Consider the following 19,139-nt stretch of genomic DNA (forward strand, 5'->3'; position numbering starts at 1 on the left):
ATTTATCTTACAATTTTATAATGAATATGTTTCGTTAGAAATAACTTATAGCATAATTGATAACTATCAACAACAACAAAATAGCAATAAAGGCAAGAGCAACATATTAATCGCTTACTCAAATTTCTCACTGATTCAATTATAATTATAATCTATCAAAAATAAATTGTCTTGACTTTCTCAATTTTATCACTCAAATTAGACTCAAACTTTCTCGAAGGAGATAGTAAAAAACATTATTGAAATTATTAATGATAGATATCTTTTTATAATATATAAAAGTTTGGAGTGATTATTGAATTTTGAGAAAATGCACAAGTACCCCCTCAACCTATGTCCGAAATCCCAGAGACACACTTATACTATACTAAGGTTCTATTACCTCTTGAACTTATTTTATAAGTAATTTTCTATCCCTTTTCGGCCTACGTGATACTAGCTAGAAAAAAAAAACTCAACCAGCATTAGGCCCACAAGATAGTGTAACGTATGCCGAAAAGAGGTAGAATATTATTAATAAAATAAGTTTAGGGATAATAAAACCGTATATGAGATTTCGAACCCAGATTAAAGGCGTAATTATGCATTATCCTTGAATTTTTAAATTTTTCACATATTAGAACTTGAGCCAAATACTAGTGTTTGAAAACTTAGAATACTTGGTTAATATATTTGTCAAATTATATGACCAAACATTACTTATCAAATTTCCCTCAAATTTTCCAAGTTTTTCTCAATTTTGACACGTACATGTTTCCAACATCACAGTTTTTTCACAATGTATGTGTTGGGGCGAAGGATACCAAATTGTTCTACTCACTCTGTGCATTAGGGTAAAAGTAAATTGCTAATGTCTGTCCCCTTTGGAGACGTTGGAGAAGGTGAGTTCTTGCTCTATACATCCCCTTCCCTTGTCCTTAAGCCCTAATTTGAAACATTTTTATTACCTTATCAATGAGAAAACCAGATTGAGATTTATTCCTTTTCGTAGGATTCTGCTCTGCTGTTCTTTAATGCATCAGATAGATTGAGTTATCAGGAAATCACGGCGCAATTAAAGCTATCAGATGATGATGTTGTTCGGCTTCTTCATTCCCTTTTATGTGCCAAGTACAAGATTCTCAACAAGGAGCCAAGCACCAAAATTTTTCCGACTGATGTCTTTGAGTTCAACTCAAAGTTCACTGCCAAAATGAGGAGGATCAAGGTACAATTAATGATGAGTAAGGTAAACCTTTCTACTATGAATTGTTGCATTACATAACTGACCCCGTTAGGACATTGCTGTAATGGTACCTCCTGTTGATGAAAAAGAAAAAGGTAATTGAAGACGTTGACAAGGATAGGTAGTATGCTATAGATGCTTCAATTAATGGGGGTGGGGGATTGGGTGGGTAAGAGGAGACAATAAACTTGGAAAAAGGAACCATTGATGACAAGAAGAGAATCGAATGAGATGTGAATTTCTCTTTGCCTTTTTATGTGTTTTTCCTTTTGCCTCGAAACCCCCTTATACTTCCAACTATTTCCATTTTTGTTGCGTTTGAGCCCTGAAGCGAGGCTCAACGTGTTGAGAGCTTCAACTCGCTTTATATGCACTTAAATATCGTCATCAAGGTTTTAAGGCAAACTTTTCCTTGCCAATGAGTCTCTTCTGAAGAAGTGAAACTAAACAATTGATATTTCACTTTATCATAATGTTTTTATAAATTTTTATGGTCATATATTTGCCATGGATGTTTATAAGTATTAGTCTTAGGCTAAGCATAGAAATTTGTATATTTTGTCCCTTTGCGCTTTTTTTTAATTAAAGCCTACACTTTATTTGCGCTTAAAGGCCGATCGAACCTTAGAGCTTTTTTGCGTGTTTTGCATTTGGTAACACTGATTCATTAAGGAAAGTCATTTTCCTAGAAAATACTTTTTAAGCATTTTGACCAATCAAATATAGAAAATCTGGAAAACATAGGCAACATCCTCAAAAAAAAGAAAAGAAAAGAGCACTCAAGCACTTTAGGTAAAAATGCATAAACCCAAAAATAGTAAAGATATATTTGCAATAACCCTAAATGAAAAACCAAGCTATAATTGAATATTTATGTGAGCTTACTTTTTATTCATGCTTATTGATTGGTGAAAAGAAATTCTAATCTAAAATTCTATTTAAAGATTGATTCAATAATTCTTTGCTAGCTTTTAACGTTTTCTGCACTGGGCAGTTATTGGACTAGTACCCACATAGTAACAACATTTTTGGTGGTATGAGACATGTCGGATGATATCATATGATACATCTCTAAGCAGATTCAACACACTTGATTGATTCCTAACGATTATGATTTGGTTTCCGATGACCCTGACTTGATAGGAATTCCACAATTCTTAGGACCTACCGACCTAGATAAACTAGAGTTACCGAAAAGGCGCATGGGACCCTAAGTGGCATTAACTTTAAAAATCTCTTTAGGTTCCATAAAAAAAGGAATCGTATATAACATTTTCCAATAGATTTATATAAATTAACAAGTAAATAAAACTAAGAATACCAAAAGAAAATACTCATCGAAGACACTGAAAACTAAGTTGCATTCTTAAAAATACACTATTTCTACATGAATGCCGTCAATCGCAACAAATAATGAACCAAAAATTAAACTCAAACCCTATCAGTAATGAACACTAAACCTCATGCTCAGAAATCAACTATAGAGAAATAAATAACAACATAAAACTAGTCTATATATCACAGCTCTGAAGATCGCAAAATCAACCACAATTAAACAACACAATTTCAATAGTTACTTGAAACAAAATCAATAACAAGATCAATCTGAGCAAAGGGAGAAACAGTTAAACCAAAAGCACCAAATGAACTATGCATCATAAGTAAATACATATATGGGAACAATGTACATCGAATCGGAGCTCACAATTTAAACGAAAAATTGTGATTTCACAACAGAGCGAAGGAATTTGCCAAAAGGGTGAAGGGAGAGTCTAGACCTGATGAGGGCACAAGTCGGAGCTGCCAGCAACCATTAATGACAAGAAGAGTATCGGGTGAGATGTGAATCTCTCTTTCCCCTTGTATGTGTTTTTCCTCGAATTCCCCCCCATACTATTTCATTTTTTGCCGCGGTAATTTCTTAGTTCTTCATTTAGTGTCATTGCAAATTTATCCCAAGTATTTTTGGGTTTTATGCTTTTTTTACCTCAAGTTATCAAAGGCGAAAAGTTATTTTCGTAGAGAACATTTTTCAAAGCATTAAACCCAAAAATAGTTGGGGTAAATTTGCAATAACCCTGAATGAAAAACTAAGTAGTTAGAAGTATGGGGGGGGGTTTCGAGGAAAAACACATAAAAGGGGAAAGAGAGATTCACATCTCACCCGAAACTCGTCTTGTCATCAATGGCTCCGTCTTATGCCCTCATCAAGTCTAGACTCTCCGTTCACCCTTTAGGCAATTTCTTTCGCTCTCTGGTGACATCACAAGTCTGTTTTACGGTAATATTGTGAGCTCCAAATCGATGTACATTGTTCCAATATGTGTATTTACCTCTGATGCATAGTTGATTTGGTGGTTTTTGGTTTAATTGCTTCTTCCTTTGCTTCGAACTGATCTTGTTATTGATTTTGTTTCCAGTGTTTTGTTGTGGTTGATTTTGCGATCTTTAGCACCTATATATATACAGACACACACACACTAGTTTTTTGTTATTATTTATTTCTCTATAGTTGATTCCAAACATGAGTGGTTTGTCCTTTTGGAGTTAGGTATAGTGGAGGTTTAGTGTTCACTACTAGTAGGGTTTGAGTTTAATTTTTGGTTCATTATTTGTTGTAACTGACCACATTCATGTAAAAATAGTGTATTTTTTAAGGTTCTGAGCAACTTAGCTTTTCAGTGTCTTTGATGTGTATTTTTTTTTGGTATTCTCTGTTTAAGTTACTTGTTCTACATTTTCCTTTTTTGATGGAAGCTTGAAAAGATTTTAGAAGTTCATGTCTTTTAGAGCCAACTTTGCGACTTCGGTAACTCTAGTTTATCTAGGTCGTAGGAAACTTGGTGAAACTTAGTTCTTGTTGAATTCCTATCAAGCCAGGGTCTTTGGGAACCAGTCATAATCATTAGGAATCAATCAATTACGTTAAATGTGCTTAGAGATGTATCATATGATACAAGACGGAATGTCTCATGCCACCAAAATGTTGTTACCGTATGGGTGCTAATCCAATAACTGCAGTTTTCTGGAAAGTTCCCCTTTCCAGGGCAAAGGACATTAAGATCTTGCAAAAATCTTTTTGAATCAATCCCTAAATAAAACTTAAGAGTAGAATTCCTTTTCTCCCAGCAATAACACATGAATAAAAAGTAAGCTCACATGAGTATTGAGTAATTACCCGAGAGTTATTTTGTTATGAATCGTGAGCTTAGATGATATGTTGGCAAGTAAATATCAATAGCGGATGAGGTAATTACTTAGTGTTTTCATTTCGGCTCAATGTAGGTAGTCTATGCTGCTCATTATTGTACTCTTGTGAAGCTCTCTTGAAGGCATCTTTTTTTCATGACATGTACTTTTACTTTACGCTTATCTCAGGACTTCTATAATTTTGACGTTTGGAGTTGTTTAGTTACATAAATGGTTCTTTGTTCTGATAATTCATCATACTGGAAGGCCTATACACCCAACTAAATATCTTATACAGAGTAGCAAAGAATCTTTAGAAAACAAAGATCACATTGAACAAATAAAAAAACCACTACCTTTTCCAATTACGCATCTATAACTGTGGTAATTTGGAATATTTCCAGTTAGTGAACTTTGATTCATTCCTATATTATTGAATTCTACTCTTGTGCTCCTTTATCTTCTCTCCTCTTTATATTACTTGAATTTGGGCCTCCAATATGTTATCCTGTTTCCTGTACTTGATTTTCAGTCATATTCTACTACCCTTTCTGTAGTGAGACCCAGAAATGGCTCAAGGTACTTGTGCGATTCTTAGTATGCATCGCTCCTTAACAGTCCCCCACTTTGAAGCCTTGAAATCTAAGTGTTCTGGTCCATATTTCAAGCGTAAAGCCAAGTTTGTAGCACGTCCAACATCAGATTTTGGTATTTAATAAGAGCATTTTTTCTGTCTTTTTTTTGTTAATTCTAAACAGTAAAGTCAAAATATTAATGTGATTTGATTTTCTGACTGGCTTATAAATTGCTTGATTTTCTTACTAGCTTTTGTTGAGTTTAGTTGGTGATGTAATTTTGTTTGGGAGCAGGGCCACAGGTGTTTGGAATTTGTGTAAGGTTGCATTCTGTTATATTGTGAAGATATTGAAATCACAATAAACCAACATAGCACAATCGATCTGGAACATGGATGGGTATTTATGCAAAGGGGCATCACAAAGCTGAAGAACATTCTAGAAGGGCTGCCTGAGCCTCAGAATATATGAAGTTGTATACGTATCCCTTTAGACTGCCACACTGTTAGGCATGTAGAGAACTTGGTTTGATTAACCTTTTGTTTCCTTAAGTCCACTAACAGGAGAATTTACAACATGTGTACTCAGAAGCCCCCACACGATTATTCTCAACAGCTTTATGACAAATATCGTGAAGCTTTTGAAGAATATATCATAACAACGGTAAGGGTAGCTGCAGTTTTCATTCACATTTCACTTTAGTAAAAATCAAACAAGGTACTACAATAAAATAAGAAAAATAAGAATTGAAGAAGTATTATTCTTAATTTTTCTTTGATGTTTGTTATATCCATGTACCATTCTTGATTGTTTGCTCTCTATGTATCATTTTGGGATGTTTGGAACTTATAAAAATGATTTCTTTAATAAAGAAACAGAAAATCAGTTTAGTCTGATGAGCCCTTTGTTGCTATTTTATATTTCAATTTTGGTCACGTAAACAAAGAGGGCTTAATATGGGGGTAGTTTCCTTGGTTCCCTCTGTGATTTTACTTTGTGCCCTCTTTGATTTTATTTAATAAGGATCCATGTGCAAGTATCAACATTTTTGGGGGATCTGAATGTTTATATTTTAGTTTTACTTTTACTATTATAAGATTCAAATTGACAAACGCTGCTCTTGCTGCTTCTCATCCCATGGAATATTAAGAAAAGGATACGGGGAACGTGGACAGAAGTTTCATAACACAGCTAAATATCATGGATTTTTATATGTTATTTTAGGCATGTAATTTTTGCTCTTAGGAGTTCAAAATGATGAAAACTCAGATTTGGCTTGAAGTATTTTTACTTAGTTTTGTTTCTCCAAGTAATTCTGCCTTCTCTAAATTTCACACTGCATTTAATTTCAAAATAGGTATTGCCTTCTTTGAGAAAGAAACATGACGAGTTCATGTTGCGAGGGCTGGTTAAAAGGTGGTCAAATCATAAGGTCATGGTCAGATTCTTGTCAAGAATCTTCCACTATCTTGACCGCTATTTCATTTCCCGGAGATCTCTGCCGAGGCTTAATGAAGTTGGACTAACTTGTTTCCATGATCAGGTAATTTATGGTTCTCCTTCTCTTTCTCTTTTAATCAAAGTTTTGTTTCTATGGTTCTATTAAAACATCTCCACCTGATCCTTGGTTAAAGTATTGAGTTCAGCTCATGGCTTCTATATTGATTTTTTTCTGGGTTTTGCCTCTTCTAGAATTTGTTCAGTTTGACAGTATACTCAACTGCTGCCACGTCCTTTTACGAAAACACGTTACCATTTAGTCCTCCCATCCCAATTATGTGATGGTGTTTGACCAGGCACGGAGTTTAAGAGAAAAAGAAAGAATTTTGAAACTTGTGGTATAAAGTAAGCTATAGAAATTGTTCGAAATATATGGAAAAGAATACTATTGAATTGTGTATCTAAATTGTTACATTGAGACCCTATTTATAGACAGTACAGTAAAATCCTTTTCCAACTAGGATGTCTATTCTTATTCCTATTTCTATTCCTACTTTAAGTAGGAAATACTTATTTCTATTCTAACACTCCCCTCAAGTTGGTGCATACAAATCATATGTACCTAGCTTGTTACAAATGTAATCAATATGAGGACCTGTGAGAGACATGGTGAAGATATCTGCAAGCTGATTATTTGTCTTCACAAATTTTGTAACAATACTGAGAGTATCTTTTCTCTGACAAAGTGACAGTCAATCTCAATGTGCTTAGTCCTTTCATGAAACACTGGATTTGATGATATGAAGAGCCGCTTGATTTTCAGACACAAGTTCAATCTGATCAATTTTGCCAAATTTTAGTTCTACAAGCAACTAACTGTTTGATCCAAAGTAGCTCACAAGTTGCTATTGCCACTGCTTTTTGATATTCTGATTCCGCACTAGATCGAGTAACCACATTGCGTTTCTTACTCTTTCACGACACCAAATTACCTCTTACTAAAACACAATATTCAGATATCGAACGTCTGTTAGAGGGTGATCATGCCCAATCAACGTTTGTATATCCAATGATATGCTTATGGCCTTGATCCTCAAAAAGTAGTCCTTTACCGGGAGTTGACTTTATATATCGCAAAATACGAACAACTGCTTCCCAATGACTATCACACAGGAAGTCATAAACTGACTTGCAACACTCAAGGGAAAAGAGATGTCAGGTCTAGTCACTTTGAGATAATTCAATTTTCCAACAAGCCACATGCAAAGCTCTAGTTTTACTTATTTCATTTTGAGGGTCATTACAGGTCTCCTCCTATCATTTTAGACTCCAAACAACATATCAAAACACATAAAACATACACAGACACACTAGTACACACAAGACTAGTTTCCGAACGTTTTGGCCGTTCTTGAACGTTTGACTTCCAAACTCTTTAAAACTAACTTCTAAAGCTATTCTTCCTTATACCTTTCAGGATACCTAGAAAATACTTCAATCTCCCAAGGTCTTTAGTCTGGAAGTGCTTAAAGAGATGTTGCTTCAAATCGGTGATACCATCTTGATCATTATCGGTGATAATAATATCATCAACGTAAACAACCAAATAAATACATCAACTTGGTGCAGAATGCCGATAAAACACAGAGTGATCAGCTCCTCTACGAGTCATGCCAAATTGCTAAATTACTGTTCTGAACTTCCCAAACCAAGCTCGAGGAGGTTGTTTCAGACCATAGAGTGACCTACACAATCGACATACAAGGCTACTAGACCCCCCCCCCCCCCCCCCCCGAGCAACAAAATGAAGTGGTTGCTCCATATAGACTTCTTCCTCAAGACACCATGCAGAAAAATTATTAATGTCCAACTGATGAAGAGGCCAATAACGAACGACAAGCATAGATTGAAAAAAAAGACGGACAAATGCTATTTTTGCCACAGGTGTGGAAGTCTCACTATAATCTAGCCCAAATATCTGAGTATATCCTTTGGCAACAAGGTGAGCTTTAAGTCAATCAACATGACAATCTGGACCAATTTTGACTGCATAAACCCAACGACAACCTACAGTAGATTTACCTGCAGGAAGGGAGAATAGCTCCCAAGCACCACTCTTATGCAAAGCAAACATCTCATCAACCATAGTCTGCCTCCATCCAGAATGAGAAAGTGCTTCACCTGCAGTCTTAGAAATGGAAATAGAGGACAAAGACGACACAAAAACATAATAGTGTGATGATAGACGATGATAACTTAAGAAGGTATAATGTGGGTTAGTATTTCGAGTGGATCGTATACCTTTTTGAAGTGCAAGCGGTTGGCTAGGATGAGTCAAGTCCGTAGTAGGAGCAGGGTCTAGCGTGGATGACGATGATAAGTTAGTAGTGGTGGCATTGCAACTGGAGATGTAGACGTAACTGTAGATCCCTCAAAGGTTGGCACATGTAAAACTTGAGGTATGGGTAAGACTATAGAGACATCAGCATGATCAGAAGATGTATAGTAAGGCTGAGCCCAAAAGATTTAACATCAGCGGACATAACGTATCGAGGTAGATCATGTGAATAACAACGATACGCTTTTTGAACTCTAGAGTAACCAAGAAAGACACATTTGAGGGCACGAGGAGCTAATTTATCTTTCCCTGGGGCTAAATTATGAACAGAACATGTGCTCCCAAAGACACGAGGGGGAATAGGATAGAGATGTGACTGAGGAAACAGTATGGAATGTGGAACTTGATTCTGGATAGACGAAGAGGGCATTCTGCTAATTAAATAACAAGTTGAAAGGACTGCATCGCCCCAAAAATGCAGCGGAACATGGGATTCAATGAGGAGAGCATGTGCAGTCTCTATGAGATGTCTATTCTTTCTCTCTGCGACACCATTTTGTTTAGGAGTGTATGGACTTGATGTTTGGTGAATGATTCCGGGTGAGACATAAATTGCTGAAATTGGGATGATAAGTATTCTAAGACATTGTCACTACGCAAAGTACGAATAGAAACACCAAACTGATTTTGTATTTCAGCAAAGAAACTTTTGAAAATAGAAAATAACTCAGAACGATCTTTCATTAAAAAAACCCAAGTACATCTTGAATAAGCATCAATGAAACTAACAAAATAACGAAATCCTAAGGTGGAACTGACTCTACTAGGACCCCAAATATTAGAATGTACTAATGAAAAAATAGACTCTGAACTACCCTCAGTTTTACGAGAAAACATAGCACGAGTGTGTTTCCCAAGTTGACACGGCTCACAATCTAATGTAGATAAACTAGACAAACCAGGCACCATCTTTTGCAGTTTGGATAGACTCGGATGTCCCAGATGTTTGTGAATTAGATCTGGGGATTCTGTAACGGAGCAGGCTGTCAAGGAATTTGAAGGGGTAAGATAGTAAAGGCCTTGTGATTTATGCCCTATTTCAATCATTTGTCTCGTACTGCTGTCCTGTATGAGAAAAAAATCATTGAAAAAAGTTATGCCAATGTAGGGATTTCGTCAAACGACTAACAGATGCTAGATTAAATGGAGAACCAGGAACATAAAGAACAGAGTCTAGGGTAACAGAAGATAGGGGTTTGGCTTTTCCAACCCCTTTTGGTTTTGTCTGGGTCCCATTGGCTAAAGTAATAGCTGGAAGAGATTGCAAACAAACAATATTGGATAAAAGTGATTTATTACCAGAAATATGATCAGAAGCCCCAGAGTCCACGACCCATGTTCCAATAGTACTAGATTGCGACACACAAGCAAAAGAATTACCCGTGACGGACACATCAGGTTGTGCAACCGAAACTACTTGTGTAGACGTTTGCTTATTTGCACGATACTGAAGGAACTCATCATATTCTATCTGAGCAATATGAGCATTATTGGATGGTTGATTAGGTTGAGCACCATATGCTACTGGTGGAGATGATTGTTTACTTGTGCGATTTCGAAGGAACTCATTATATTCCTTTATAACAAGAGGATCATAACTGGGTGGTGGACCATGCAAAATATGACATATGTCACGAGTGTGTCCAGACTTATGACAATGACTACACTTGGATCGAGGTTTCCCAAAATGTCCTCCCCCTCGTCGATTCTCCGTAGACTGATATGTACGCTTTTCAAAGGTTTGAGATGCGAGAATAGATGAGTCAACAGTGCGTGGTGAAATGACTTGTGACTAGGAGGTGCCGCAAGACAAAGGAGGCGAGAGAATAATTCATCGATTGTAGGAACTGTAGGGCTAGCTAAAATCTGGTCACGCACAAAATCATTATCAGGAGGAAGTCCAGCCAGAGTAAGAACTAGAAACAATGTTTGTCTATGTTCTTGTTGTTTTTCCATATCCGTAGTTATTGGCATCAATGTGTCGGATTCCTCCATGACTGCCTGTACCTGTCCCAAGTAAGTAGACATATCGGATTCTTGTTTCTTTAAGTTGGTCAATCGAGATATTACATCATAGAATCGAGAGATGTCATTAGTATATAAAGCACGCGCCTTTTCCCAAACTCTATAACACGTTTGGAATGGGCAATCAAGGGCATCACTTTGGAATCAATCGAACGCCATAGGAGACTACATATTTAGCACTACTTTCTCCCAATGTGCTTTGACTTTTGCAATCTTCCTCACTAGTCTTTGCCTTTACATCTACCACATAAGTCTTGTTCGTTAAGTGATCGTGCACACTTGACCCTTGCACCACAATTCAACTGACGAAGCCCAAGATAAATAGTTTGAACTTCTCAATAAAAGTTCTGAAGTGATTTTAGGACTAGAATTTCCAATCCCTATATTTTTAGAACCAAAAACATCACATCCAAAAGACATTATGCTAAATTTGTCTCGGGAACAACAAAAAAATCTTGATTATTGAGATCTGATAGTCGGAAAATTCAACTCTCGAAAAAAATTGTCGGAAATAGCCTGATAATAGCCGGAACCCTAATTCTGGAGATCGAATTTGGTCGGAATCAGAAAAAAATTACATAGCCAGCCTCGGAATGAAGAGGCGACTCAGATAGAAAAAAGCTGTCGAAAAAATTGGTTGGAAAAAGTCACACGCGCCGGCGCGTGGGTCTAACAGTTCGCCGGAGAAAATCCTACTGGTAGCACGTGACGGCGCGTGTAGCACTGGTTTCCGGTGGGGATGACTGGGCTTTGCACGCTGGGAAATTCCGCAGCTAGTGGTGGTGTCAATTTTATGAAAACAATGACGGAAAATAATAATTATTGAATTGCGTATCTAAATTGTTACATGAAGACCCTATTTATAGGCACTACATTGGAAATCTTTTCCAACTAGAATTCCTATTCTTATTCCTATTCTAATTCCTATTCTAAGTAAGAAATACGTATTCCTATTCTAACAAGTTGAATGGAAAAGTCAGGATATTGTTATATCTCCGGTATCCTTTTGTATTGTTTTGAGTTGTTACTACCATTTCCTTTTTACTTTTTATCGAACAATAAACTCCTCTATCCAGATTGATCAAGAGCGCGAGGGAGAGCAAATTGACAGAGCTCTATCCCGATTGATCAAGAGCGCGAGGGAGAGCAAATTATTGGAATGGGGTCAATAAATTATTATGAGAATGTGCTAGATATATTTGTTGAAATTGGAATGGGGTCAATAAATTATTATGAGAACGATTTTGAAGCTGCAATGCTCAAGGACACTGCGGCTTATTATTCTGGCAAAGCTTCTAACTGGATCCTTGAAGATTCACGTCCACATTCTATGCTGAAAGTTAGTATACCACGTATGCAACCCCTTGATTCTGCCATTCTTTTCCTGTTTCTTCTTATGTCTGTCCTTTTTCTGGTTAATGTCCATATGTTAACCTACATAATCATGTCAATGTTCCTTTAGGCCGAGGTGTGCTTGAAACAGAAGAAGATAGGGTCTCTCATTATCTCCATTCAAGCAGCGAGACAATGTTGCTCGAGGTTCATTCTAGATCTTAATATTTTTTCTTTACTGGAACTTTAGCCTTCAAAATGTAGGATGTTGCTATCAGTTTTTGTTGTTCACATCTGCTTTGCTGGATCTAGCCTATCAACTTTAAATTAGCTGCAACTTTACTACTCACTTTTCTACAGAAAGTGCAGGATGAGTTGTTGTCTGTGTATGCCACTCAACTTCTTGAGAAGGAGCAGTCTGGATTCCACGCGTTACTAAGAGATGATAAGGTAATTACCAGCATCTTAAAGACCACATCTTTTATTTTTTATTTTTGCAGTAATTGACACAATCATGATTATTTTATCAGGTTGAAGATTTATCAAGGCTGTATAGGCTCTTTTCTAAGATTCCTCAAGGCTTAGACCCTGTAGTCATTATTTTAAAGCAGGTTTGTGATCTCATGACCTCATATTCTCGATTGTATGCCTATAAGTTAGTTCACATATCCTTCTTTTTAATCTGAATGCAGCATGTTACTGCTGAAGGTACAGCTTTGGTAAAACAGGCTGAAGATGCTGCTAGTAACAAAAAGGTTTGTACACTCTATCCTTTTCACAAATTCTTTGGTCTTGAGAAATTTGGTTCTTCCTTATTTGGCGTTTACACTATGAGTTGACATGGAACTTGTCAAACTAGAAGTTTTTGCTACTTTAATATGTGAAGTTACTTGTGTTCAAGTGTCTGATCAAGTTAATTTAATATTTTAACACACCATTTATGACATCAATACTTAAAGCTTAAAAGATATCTACTCTAGCTCTTAAGTCTTTAAAAATACAAAATAGCGCCTACCAGCAAAGTTTTAGAAATACAAACTAACCACTTTCTATAAATATTTTATATCCCTATTTAGAAATTTTTAAAAAATTCACAAAATCCATTTTTTTCCCTCCAAAACTTCTCCCTCCTTGCTGATTTCTGTCTTCCAGCTCATTTTCTGGCCAAAAATTGAGGCTCACTGGAAAATTACTCCACATGACGAAAACCTCCTCAAGATCAGCCACTGTAGTTCCTTATTGTTGTAGAAGCTCGAAATATTTCCTCCATTATAGAAAAAGCTTGTTTCCAACAATGTTTTGTTGTTACATTCCACAATTTCAGTAGCTCATCTGACCTGTAAGTGATCTATCCCCGTGGTTTTCCTTTTTCTAGTATTTTACAATTATCAAGCAGTGAGCTTTAGCATCGACCATTACTGGTTTATTATGTCGTTTTCTGAATATAGTGGTGATTATGGTGGTGAATGGGTGGAGACTTCAAAATGTTGGAAATGGAACTCTCAGAGTAAGGTGACAGTGTCCATTGTCTTGCGTCACAATGGTACATATGATAACATGGTTTAGGGAATTACTGAATGCAGGGGATTAAATTGTGAGCCTAGGAACTTGATCATTAGTTATTTGATGAATTCTAAGGGAAAAATCATCTATCTTTCATAACAAATGATAGGGCCATAGGCAGGTGGGGTTGTACATGCTTGATGGTTCTAGACTACTTTTCTGGGTTAACGTTGTTGAGAGGCATGAAGAAGAAGAAGGATTAGCACCATTAGGGTTAAGGGTGTGGGGGGGATTGTCCCTAGAAAATGCGCGATGTAAATATTAGAGAAAGGGAAATTCTATTCATTAGGAAGTCATGCTGCTTCACAATACATCAAGTAAAAAGTGACTGAAGTAAGTGACAACTACTTCAGGGACCTTTCTCAAAGAACAGCAATCCCTTGAAAAGGGAGATGGCTTCTAGAATATTTTTTCTGATAGAGCAGTTTGCTATTTTTTTGGTTTTCCACCCGGTGTTCAGTACCCGAATTGGGGCTCAAGTAATCCGGATTCGCGCCAGGATGTCTCAACTGTGGTTAAAGCACTCCTTTTAAATGGGATTCCATAATCAAGGGAACTCGAACTGGAGACCTGATTAGGGAGTAGGGAGTACTTACCACTCCACCACAACCCTTGTCCATAGCATATTGCTATTCTGTTTTTTTAATTTCCAGTTTGTTCTTTTGACGAGTTTTGTTCAGAGATTTCTTATTAACATCATATCTTCTCTTCTGTATCAAAATCATGATGTCACAAAGTTTGAATTCCATCTCAATGATTGTTTTGTTTCATTTACTTCATTTGTCCTTCAGTATATGATCATTGATAATTTGGTGGTTGGGGATGTTGCTTCAAAAAGATGGTAAGCGTTTCTTTAAAGCAGAACCCCCCATTAAATTCTGTACTTATCTTAATGAAAGAGCATGAGTAGTTACTTAGGGAACCAACAAGTTCTTTTTGTCGCATTTTCTTCTTTTATGGATTTTAACTTTTTCCCTTCTGCTGGTTAGAACAATTTCAAAAAATTAATTCATTTAATCTTTTTAGGGATGATTATCTAAATGATGAGACTGGTATTTCTTTGTCAATTCATTTAATATAATTGCTCAATGTTTTGCATTCTTTCTGATCAACCAGTGTTCTTCGACAGGCAGATAAGAGAGATATGGTTGGTTTGCAGGAACTGGTAATCCCTTAGTAAATCTGTTATCTGATCCTTTAATATACTTTCGGCGGTTAACTAACTTCTGAATTTTCAGGTTTTTGTTAGGAAAGTGGTTGAGCTTCATTATAAATATTTGGCATATGTGAATAACTGTTTCCAAAACTGCACACATTTTCACAAGGTATGTGTTGGAGCAAAGGATAGTTGTCTAATTTGATTGTTCTACTCTGTGCATTTGGGTAAAATTAAATTGCTAATATCTGTCCCCTTTGTCACTTTTTAGGCACTTAAAGAAGCTTTTGAACTTCTCTCCAACAAGGCTGTTGCTGGTGGCTCAAGCACTGAACTTCTTGCCACATTCTGTGACAAAATTCTCAAAAAATGCAGGAGTGAGAAATTGAGTGATGAAGCCATTGAAGAGACATTGGAGCAGGTGAGCTCTTGCTCTATGGATCCCCTTTCCCTTTTTTTCCTCTAGAGCATCTGCTTTTTCTTCGTACAACTGGAGCAGGAGAAAGCTGATAACAGATCTGCCTTGCAGGTGGTAAAGTTGGTAGCTTATATTAGTGATAAGGACTTGTTTTCAGAATTCTATAGGTAGATTTACCCCTTCTGTGTATCTCATCCACGACTTGAATAGTATCTTCTTCCCTGTTATGTTACAAGTTTATGACTTCCTTTCTTTTCAAGGAAAAAGCTAGCCCGGAGGTTGTTATTTGATAAGAGTGCCAATGATGAAAATGAGAGAAGTATCCTAACAAAGTTGAAGCAGCAGTGTAGGGGGGCAGTTCACATGAAATATGGAGGGAATGGTAAACTATCCAGATCAATTATGCTGAATTTGAGGCTGTGTTCTCTGGTGACTTTCTTCTTCTCTTCCTATAGGTCACAGATTTGACATTGGCAAGGGAAAATCAAGCCAGCTTTGCGGAGTATTTGACAAGTTTCAGTATTTGCTTCTCAAGTAAAACAAAGCATAAAGAAAAGAAAATGAGGACTTGCCAGAATGAGAAACAACTATCTCTCAGAAGTCACAATCCTTTACGATCCTCGACTATCACGAGAAGAAGAAGATCACACGAGTATGGACTTGGAACCTACACAAGTGTAAAAGGAAGGGCTGAGTACCAACAATATGGAGATTTCATGCCTTAAAGCTTATTTGACTTGCAGTGGAGACACCAGGAGTTGTCATTCCTTAAATGTTAATGAATATTATCACTCGAATAATACATCTCGTTAAGTATAAAGCTTGTTTACATGCAATTTAGACACCAGAAGATGTCATGCTTTAAATAATATTTCTTCGTTTAAAAAAGAATCACCCAATTTTTTTAGTCTGTTTCAAAAAGAATAACTCATTTTTTTTTGGCAAGACTTCAACTTTCTACGTGACATGTTTAAGCCACAAGATTAAAAAATATTTTTGTATATTTGACATAACTTTAGTTTAGAACCTTAAGATTAAAATGTCTTTTTCTTTTTCTTAAACTTCGTTTCAAGTCAAAATACCAAAAGCATTTATAAGTTTTTGAAAATCAAAATTATTTTAAACTCGTGATCTCCAAAAGAGTGGTGAATAAATGAATCATGCTCTTCATCAGAAAAAGTAAAATATGCGTTGCACTCTTTGTTTGTTTAGTCAATTTTTTTCCCATTGAGTTTTATAATAAAATTTTTAATGAGATAATATTCAAGACGTTTTATGAGATGTGTGTACTATTTTTTCTTCATTAGGATTTTTCCCACGGAATATTTACTAATAAAATTTTAGTGAGACACTTTACCTATGAATATCCAGAGAGAGAGTACAATAAAACATTTATATGGTTGATGTCAATGTCCATATATATATATTATTTTGTTAGGATTGTACGTTGGTATGTTGCAGATATATATAACTAAGCATTAAATTATTAAAAATCGTACTATAGTAACTATTGTCTAATTTAAACAAAGCAACCAACTCATGGAATCTTGCACGTTAAAGCAAATGGATATAAATTATCAAAGTCAAATATAAACCAAAGCAAATTCATCTTTAAAAATTGGAAGCCATAATTTGTTCAAAACAGAAATTAATTTGTGTCAAATGGGGAAAACATGCTGCTTCTCAGAATCAGATGATGGTAATGACTACTTCAAGATAATCGTAGTGATGCTCATAGCTCTTGTCTTGATGGTCATCTGCCATTCTCCACCACCAAGAATGAGAGGTGTCTTGGTTTACCGATGTTAAAGATCGATTTTATTTATTTATTTATTTATGTATTTTCTGTATCGCGCTTTCAATCCATATTGTATTTGTAAAAATAAAAACAGTTGCTGAGTTTCAATCTCCCAATTGTGTAAAAATTCTCTACCAAATATCTGAAAATTCCTCTTTCATGTTATCACTCTGTAACAAAGATGTTTGTTTTTTCAGATTTATTACTCAATTGTTGCCATTGACAAAAATAGATCATGAAACTCCTATATACTCTTCTTATCTTCTACTGATCAAAATGCCAGTTGACTTGCAAAAAATTGATCATAGGGTCTTAAGTATTAGAACAGAAGCACTCAAGAAACTGGTTTGAAGAATAAAATAGAATGAACTTATGAAATTTCAGCTATGTATTAATGCGCAGAAGATCTGAATTAATACAACGAAAAAATATAATCATTTCCGATCTAATCGCCTCTTACAAAGTGGATGTTGAAACTAAATAAGAATATGTGCCTCTAACTACAATAAAAAGGGTCACTAACTTCACAAAGTTGAGCAACTAAAGTTAACTAAGTCTAGCTAGAAAATAGAAAGCACTAAACTGAAATAAGTAAAAAACAGTAAAAATAATAAGCTGGAAAAAATGTCAATTGTCTAATACTCCTCCTTAGCATTTTTGTGGGAAAATTCTTACCTTAGATCTTCAAACCATTCCTTTGGCAATAACTAAGTGAAAATGTCAGCTAGCTAGTTCTTAGATGAACAATGAACAAGCAACACTTAATTAGATTGTTAGACTTCTCTAATAAAATGAAACTTGATCTTGACATGCTTAGTTCGACCATGAAACACTAGATTTTTTTAGACTGAAATTGTTGAACGGTTGTCACACATGATCTTGGTAGCTTCTGTTTGTTCATGGCCCAAGTCCTTATTTATCTTCCTTAGACAGATAATTTGATTTACAACAATTATGTACTCAACTTCTGGTATCAATTGAGCTGTAATTTCTTGTTTCTTCGAGCTATAACTAAAATAACTTGTCCCCAAATAGAAAAGATATCCAGAGGTACTTCTGGAATCATCAACTCTCCCATCCCAATCACTATCAGAGTACCCGATCAAGTTCATAGTTACTTCGCAAATATTAGAGAAAAAATTCTAAATTTGTTGATTCCTTTAATTTACCTTAACACTCTTTTAGCCAATGTGAAGTGTGAGTCTCTAAGTGAATGCATGAATCGATAGAGAAAATTAACAATAAATAGAATGTCAGGTCTGCTTGCGGTTAGATATAGAAGACTGCCAATTAAGCTTCTATACATGCTATCATCCATTTTTTCGAAATCCTCATCCTTGTCAAGCTTCATACCAGTAGAGATCGAAGTACTCACAGGTTTGCAGTCTTGCATTTTGAATATGTTTAGAATATCCGAAATGTAATTCTTGTAGCATATGAAAATTCCATCACTGGACTACAACACGTCCATGCCAAGGAAGTACTTCATGATTCCAAGATTAGTCATTTCAAAGATTTTCTTTATTTCATCCTTAAACCTTTGGATTAGTTCAATTTTGCTTCCTGTCACAAACATGTCATCCACAAAAATTGAGACAATTAAGGACTCACCTACAGTGACTTTCACATACAAAGTAGCTTCACTTTGACTTCTACTAATGTCAAGTTGGATGAGCTGATTGTCCATCATCTCATACCATATGTCCTCGGGGCTTGTTTTACGCCAAACAAGGTCTTCGTTAAGAGATAAACTTGATCCTCTTCAGGTTGCTCTACATAGATATCTTGAGCAAGCAAACCTTTCAAAAAGCCGATTTGACATCAAGTTGATGAATCTGCCAGTAACCATGAGATGCAAATGCAAGAATAATCTTGATTGTGTCATACCTTGATACAGAAGCAAATGTTTCCTAGTAATCCACACCATATTGTTTTGTTTATCCCTTCACCACTAATCTAGCCTTATGTTTGCAAATTGTTCCATTAGGGATTTGTCTTGAAAATCCATTTTACACCTATG

The 19,139-nt window shown here is 35.8% G+C and overlaps 1 protein-coding gene across 14 annotated transcripts; it reads left to right on the forward strand.

Annotated features, from left to right (window-relative positions):
- Positions 1-743: 743 nt before the first annotated feature.
- LOC101252114 (cullin-1-like) lies at positions 744-16,212 on the forward strand. Of its 14 annotated transcripts, XM_069298759.1 has the most exons (16): positions 744-881; positions 992-1,228; positions 5,284-5,470; positions 5,553-5,652; positions 6,347-6,532; positions 11,929-12,204; positions 12,315-12,391; positions 12,554-12,634; positions 12,715-12,795; positions 12,877-12,939; positions 14,877-14,912; positions 14,986-15,072; positions 15,175-15,324; positions 15,433-15,488; positions 15,582-15,703; positions 15,777-16,212. In XM_069298759.1, exons 6-16 carry the CDS (start codon positions 12,012-12,014, stop codon positions 15,857-15,859), a joined length of 1,029 nt encoding a protein of 342 aa, XP_069154860.1. In that variant the 5' UTR covers positions 744-881; positions 992-1,228; positions 5,284-5,470; positions 5,553-5,652; positions 6,347-6,532; positions 11,929-12,011; the 3' UTR covers positions 15,860-16,212. The 14 variants fall into 14 exon arrangements, 12 of the variants coding, with proteins under 12 accessions (XP_069154860.1, XP_069154846.1, XP_069154848.1 ...); XR_011221506.1 differs by lacking the exons at positions 744-881; positions 992-1,228; positions 11,929-12,204; positions 12,315-12,391 and adding an exon at positions 14,539-14,588 and having other exon boundaries at positions 5,314-5,470; positions 12,545-12,634; positions 14,864-14,912; positions 15,589-15,703; XM_069298745.1 differs by lacking the exons at positions 744-881; positions 992-1,228; positions 11,929-12,204; positions 12,315-12,391 and adding an exon at positions 14,539-14,588 and having other exon boundaries at positions 5,314-5,470; positions 12,545-12,634; positions 14,864-14,912.
- The last annotated feature ends 2,927 nt before the right edge of the window (positions 16,213-19,139 follow it).

This window comes from Solanum lycopersicum, chromosome 1 (assembly GCF_036512215.1).
Source record: "Solanum lycopersicum chromosome 1, SLM_r2.1".
Taxonomy (NCBI): domain Eukaryota; kingdom Viridiplantae; phylum Streptophyta; class Magnoliopsida; order Solanales; family Solanaceae; genus Solanum; species Solanum lycopersicum.

Bases quoted from the DNA above. Each gene is read 5' to 3' on its own strand.
- LOC101252114 (XM_069298745.1), top strand. The intron at 12,796-12,876 runs GTTTGTGATCTC...ATCTGAATGCAG, and splicing joins TAGTCATTATTTTAAAGCAG to CATGTTACTGCTGAAGGTAC. The intron at 14,589-14,863 runs GTAAGCGTTTCT...CTGATCAACCAG, and splicing joins GATGTTGCTTCAAAAAGATG to TGTTCTTCGACAGGCAGATA.